Here is a 6,487-nt window from a genome sequence, read left to right as displayed (position 1 = left end):
TTCTGCTTTCACAAAGTAGAGGGACAGTGAAAAAAAACAAAAACAAACACTTTGGATTTTATATTTTCCAAATTAACAAAAAACTTTAGTGTGTAGAAACGAGTAAAAAGTAACCACATCAGTACGCAGTTTCCGTAAAGTAAAAACATAGATTTGAAAAGAAAATAATTTCCTACTCGCAACATAAAACACACCACCATGCAATACCCTTGACCATTTTTCCAGGAAAAATACTATCACAGTTGCTCTGATTTTGCCAATGGGCAAATGCATAATTAAAATACAAAAAAAAACTGTATTTAACTGTGTCATGTGACAACCATTTAATAAATTAGTATGCATCATAGGTTGCAATTTGAATAATTAAAGTAATTATGACCGCATGGCCTTTCAACACTTGATTAAACGAAGCGTTTATAAAGCGATTTTGAACCTTCTGCGTTCAGTTTCTGACTTTACTGGCCTCGTTCCGTTCTTATCGGGAATGTAAAATGAAAATGATGAGGTTAAGCACGCTGTTACGAATGGATTTTTCCGAAAATTATTTTTACTGAAAATATTATATATAATATTGATTGAAACAAAATAAAGCAAGATGCTAATAGGTATACAAGAATTTCTCAGGGCTTTCTCTCTCTAGAACTCAACCTCTATACATATCCACTTTTTAATTTTTTATTAACCTAACATAACCACAGTTTTACTCAGGCAAATGGATGTCAAACTTATCAGCATTTAATCAACAGTGATATTAAAATATACAAAATCACTGTTGATAAAGTATCTCGAAACCCTTGTGTTGATTGCAAACATGCTGTTGATAAATACATGAAAATCTATAAAATCACCATTAATACAGAAATACATCTTTGAAAAATCAGTATATTTCACATATTACGGTACATTTTGCACCTTGGCTGCCATTCTAACTGTTTTTCAGGCACTTGTTTGTTCATCTGTAAAGTAAAAGGTTTTTTTTTTTTTAAAAAAAAAAAAAATCAACTCTATTTCCAGTTTTTTTTTGTGCAAAATAGCGAATATTTTAGAAAATATCAGATAATTTCTAGTTAAAATACGAGTTACGGTAATTCTTATTCTGTTAAAAATACTTCTATGAAAATTCACAAATTTCCAGTATTCTTCTAATTAGACAATAGCGCATCCTTATTTATCCATTGTCAAATTTAATAACTGCATTTCCTTGCGTCTATAAGACTACTGCTCTGAAACAATAACGATGCATTAATTATTAAGATATAACAATACAGGATTAACGAGGGGCTAAATCCCGTATTCGATCTACACGAAAAGGCATCTGGCGCATAATTTCGAGTTATAATAATACATCCAAATGGACAGTCATACACAATAGGGTTCCATGTAACATGACGCACGCGCTCGTTCTGCGTTTTTTTTTTCTTTTCCCCCAACAAACGTTCCTTTCTGGTGTCATTAGGCGGCCTGGAACAACAGAGATGCACCAATCAAAACGGCACCCCCGGGTGAGGTGGACGGAAGCGCTCGGCTGCGAGCCGTCACGCGTGACTGCTCTCACAGCTTGCCGCCCATTAAGCGTGTGACACAGGAGCGCGAGGAGCAGTTCCTTCTGGACCTCGCGCCGGACGCTCTCGCTGTGGCCGCGCGCGCGCGCTCCGCACCTGCCGTGACTCTCGCCCCTCTTTGTCAAGGACTCCCACATCCGGCCGGTGAGTGCAGAACTCGATCCGTCTGCTCTTCCTTTGCGACTGCGCCGACAGTCCAAAGAGTGCGCTCTCTTACCTCCTCTTACTGCGTTCACGTGTAGTTTGCCTGTGCGATACAAGTAATTTCGCTTTCACAACAGACCTGCATGTGAATCTTAAAGCGATAAACCCCAGATAAACTTGTAACGGATTATTTTTCTGTAGCGCGGCGTTGTCCGCAAAATTAACATTGCTGATAGGAGCCAGTATGATACCTTGAATTACTGAACGTATCCTAACTAATCGATTTAGTGATAACTTAAGCATTGTGAATTATTATTATTCTCAAATGCGTGTCTTTACCCCCCCCCCCCCCCCCCCCATTCATTGCCCGTAACGTTGTCTTGGACTGTAAGTACAGTATACATTTGAAAGACACCCTGTGTTTCCCCGAGGTGATGCCGCACAAGCCGTTAAAATGCAGCGGCAGATGGGAAGACAATGGAAGAAATTAAACTAAAACAGGCAAACAAAAAGGGTTGAATTGGCTGAAGCTCTTATATTCAACTACAGCAAAATAAATCTATCCTAAGATATGTTTAAAGACCCAGAGGAGCCCTATTTTTAGCGCTTTAGAATGCACATAGACTGTATCATCTACATAAATTTGGATTTCATTCGAAAAGGTGATCAGCTGTCATGTCATGCCATGGTAGTGTATAACAATATAAAACAACGAAATATAAATAGTATTTATTTATAATTGTATATGTTAAGTTACGGATGTGTAATTTGGATATTGATATAGAAAATACGACGGGGCGGAAAAGTCAGATTAAATAAGACAATTATGGATTTTCGGTAAAGCCGTGCCGAGTGAGCTATAATAAAACGGAGTAAACTGCCGTCACTTGCCCTTTGCGATCGCTCCTCACCTCGACTCTGCGTACTAGCATTAAATTGAAAATATCGTGCTGTCTCGTCTTCTTTTGACAGATTTGTCATGGAGCTCGGTATTCTGCCTCGTTCTCTTTGGACGAGCGACGCCAAGTTTCAGCATCAGCACCTCACGGACCTCCTCACGAGCGTGCAGGTGACGCGAGACCTTCCACTGGGAGCCACGCTGGGTCCTTGCATCCTTCACAGCACTTTTTATGACACGATCGCCTTCATCGCTCTGAAGTCCTGCGACAAAAGGAACAAATCTTACATTTTTCGGGTATGGCTTTTCTGAAATAATTACCCAGTTAACGTGGATGGGTGGCATTCACAGTTACAGAGATCATTAAATGTAATATTGGTTATGAGAAACAATTAAAACATGTATTCTGGACAGTGTTTTTTAGATTATATTTTACTGAAGCATATTTGATGTTTGAGCGCCGAGTGAGGAAAGTGACACCTTTCCGAACAGGTAGATGCGGAGGCCATGAACAGCTCTCTCCTGGTGCTGTCCTGGCTGAGACTCGTACAGGCAGCCAGCAACAAGGATGAGCAAAACATGGAGGCGTTCCTCAAAGGTGGACAGCTGTACTTCCGATCCCTGCGGGACATCAGGAAAGAGGAGGAACTGCTGGTGTGGTATGATGATGAGCTCTCTTCTCTCCTGGGATTTAACGACATCAAAGCAAGGATTCCCACAAGTGGTAAGAATTAAATTGTAAGAAAGAAATCCGGATTGTCTATAACATACCCGGTTTTGTTTTACTCACAGGAGTAACGGGGGGATAGTTATGTGTATCTCCACAGTTGATTTTTTTTTGGTCCTGCAGTGCCTGACAAGATGTTACAGCACTTGTTTAGTACTTTGAGTGTTTTTCAGCATCACTGCATGCAAGTGGGCTATGAAATGAAGTAACTAAGACACAAATGTTCAGTATGACTCTAATAAAATTGTAAACATACTGATGTTACGGGCAGTTTAATAGTAGCATTCCCATAATTGTGGTAATGTAGGCCTTGGTAATCGAACAAGTACTCTTTTTTTTTTCTGTCACTTACGCAGGGCTGAAATGCATGAACTGCAACCAGAGCTTCAGGAATGAACACCCCTATCTGGCACACTGCCGCTTCCTCTGCGGGCACGTGAAACACGGTTTACACTGCAGGGGGTTGAATGACCATGAAACGGTGGAGCTGAAAGAGCAGCTGAGACACAGAGTGACGGACTTCCACAACATCGCCCGAGATCTGGAGCACAGGAAGTGTGGCGTGAGCGACGACACCCTTCGCAAACGGAGGCAGGACGAAGCAGAGAGTCCGCGAGCCAGAAAGTGCATCTTGCTTGAGAAAACCAACATCTCCAACGGGAGCCACAAGGACACGAGCGCTGTTCCCGAGCTCACCGTGTCCGTCATGAAACTGAACGCGGATGCGTACCTGCTCTGTAAGGACCTCCCAGCCTGCAAACAGAGTGCTTTCACCGAGGTGAAGAGTGTAAAAAACGAGACGGAAACGGATACAGTTGATGACCGGGAACTGGAGCGATCCGTGCAAATCCGTGCCGTGACCAATGTGGCTTCGCACACATCTGGTAGTGCTTTCTCGTTTGTGTTGCCCAAGGGGACCAGGGAAGAGCAGAAGAGCGCGTTCTGTAAGCCACATAAAAGGACAGCGAATGAGCCTCATCCGCTAAGTGGCTCATCGGAGCGCCTGGAAGACATGTCAGACACCATCTCCTCCAAGGCCGTGTTGGGATACAACACTGTGTTTGGATCCGCTATGTTAAGTGCTGACATGTCTGCGACGCAGTCCATGCCCGCATCTCTGGGCCCGAGCAGCCCTTTCCCGTTCGCCGCCGATCCCTGGTCTCGGCCCGCGGGGGTGCCGCTGCAAGGGCCCTCCTCGCTCACTCTCCTCCCGCCCACTTTCACCTCCTTCGGGGTGTCCGTGCAGAACTGGTGCGCCAAGTGCAACCTGTCTTTCCGGATGACCTCAGACCTCGTCTTTCACATGCGATCCCACCACAAGAAGGAGTTTGCTGCCGAGTCGCAGGTGAGGCGCAGGGAGGAGAAGCTCACCTGCCCCATATGTCACGAGTATTTCCGGGAACGACATCACCTGTCGCGCCACATGACATCTCACAACTGAACCACGCGCCTGCATTGCTCTGCCCTCGCCTAAAAAGGGAGCGTTTACGATGGAGACTTAAGGGCAGGTGGCCAAAGCCACCCCCGAATCAAACCCTGCACGTGCCTGACCTCAAGTGTGAGCTTTACACATTTTAACACTCGATGTTATTTGTGAGAATGTGGGTGACCCCCTCCACACCGTACAAAAACTCCTTTGTAAATAGAAATCATAGAGGTTCTGAATGAAGTAGGCCTTGGCCACTCATTGGTCATACAGTCTGGACACACTGAGCACTCTCCAGAATAAAGCAAATTCAATGTATGCGTTGTGTCTATTTTCTCTGCTTTAAGGTGACATGCTCGTGAGTTCGACATTGTCAGTAGCAATTCGGTATTAGCCCCTTTCTCTGATTAACGGAAACGCGCCCTAGAAATTCTGGGCCGATGCTGGATTTATGCTTAAAGTCCTTTAGATGGCAGTAGATACACAGTTCACAAACTGAGCGCTGTACTATACTGCACTGTACTTTTACTGTATTGATATCTCGCTCCTGTGTTGTATGTCTACTCTGAAAGATTCGTCAGATTCGTAATAGTGCCTTAAAGGACTCAGGGTGCGACTTCACTTATATTGTTTATTTACAATTCATGCTGTATTGACTTTCATGTGTAGTGGGAAAATTAAAATACCTCACTACTAAACCAATTATTCACATCAATCACGCAAAGGCTCACAGTTATAATCCTTGTGCTTATTAATATACTGCATTTCTACACTGTAAAATGAAGAGTTATATCACCCGGGAGAGAAATAAATGAAGTGTGAAGGGAGTTCAATTGACATGTGAAGGCACTAGATAGACTCTTCACAAAACTGATTTAACGCTGCCTGCCAGTTTCAGTTTGCAGAAGCTCAAGTAGACAAACTGTTTTCCGATAAATCCTTGATAATTCCAATGGTGGGATCAGCCGAAGGTCGCATTAACCCACGCCAAAGCAGTTGCTGGATATTAATACGAACTCTTTTTCTTAAAATGACATCTTGCATTTTTTGAACTGTAAGTACTGTATTTCCAGTCAAAAATTTTCTCACTGGTTAAGGCAACTGTATCTGTAATTAAAGTATGAAAGAAATCAGTGTTTTTCATTCCTTTATTAAATGCAAATTTAAGCATACCCCTCTCCCTTCCTAGCTATGAGACTGGATGTTTTCCAGGAGTCCTGGAATAGTGTTGAATACGCCAAAGAAACATAACTTGGGTTTCTAAGTATTTAGAAATAGTATTTTTATTAATAGTATGGTCTGTTTCTGTATTTTTATCATACAGTACACAATGAATTCACTTTCATGGAAGGTACAGTAATGTCCATAATCTACTTTTAAAGAGCTCCTAAAAGTTCCAGATAATTTATACTTTCAGTTGTCCGGCGCTGTTGTGAATTTCCTAGCTGCACCCTTGTTTGATACGGCCTCAGCGCTGATCAGTCAAACAGGAGGGACGGTTGTCTGGACAGCTGAGAAGACCAGTACAGGTTCAAATAGCTTTTTAGCCACAGGCCACTTTGCGCAGCCTGGCCTTTGCACCAACAGCACTCTTGGCACTGTGGGTTTTTAAATGTCATACTGGCCTTCTGTAACTGGGTCCCATGAGAAGCATGGAAAAAATGTCACAGGACAGGGTACATTTAGAGCCAGGACTGCTCCTATAACTGTCCATGCATGTACACAGATAT

The 6,487-nt window shown here is 42.9% G+C and overlaps 1 protein-coding gene across 1 annotated transcript; it reads left to right on the top strand.

The window, feature by feature from the left end:
- Positions 1 to 1,481: 1,481 nt before the first annotated feature.
- On the top strand, positions 1,482 to 5,295 carry znf488 (zinc finger protein 488). The gene is made up of 4 exons (XM_018766110.2): positions 1,482 to 1,706; positions 2,679 to 2,901; positions 3,097 to 3,328; positions 3,688 to 5,295. Exons 2-4 carry the CDS (start codon positions 2,686 to 2,688, stop codon positions 4,770 to 4,772), a joined length of 1,533 nt encoding a protein of 510 aa, XP_018621626.2. The 5' UTR covers positions 1,482 to 1,706; positions 2,679 to 2,685; the 3' UTR covers positions 4,773 to 5,295.
- The last annotated feature ends 1,192 nt before the right edge of the window (positions 5,296 to 6,487 follow it).

Source organism: Scleropages formosus, chromosome 8 (assembly GCF_900964775.1).
Source record: "Scleropages formosus chromosome 8, fSclFor1.1, whole genome shotgun sequence".
In the NCBI taxonomy this organism is placed as follows: Eukaryota; Metazoa; Chordata; class Actinopteri; order Osteoglossiformes; family Osteoglossidae; genus Scleropages; species Scleropages formosus.
The sequence above is the reverse complement of the archived record's forward strand: the minus strand, read 5'-3'. Positions and strand labels throughout refer to the sequence as shown.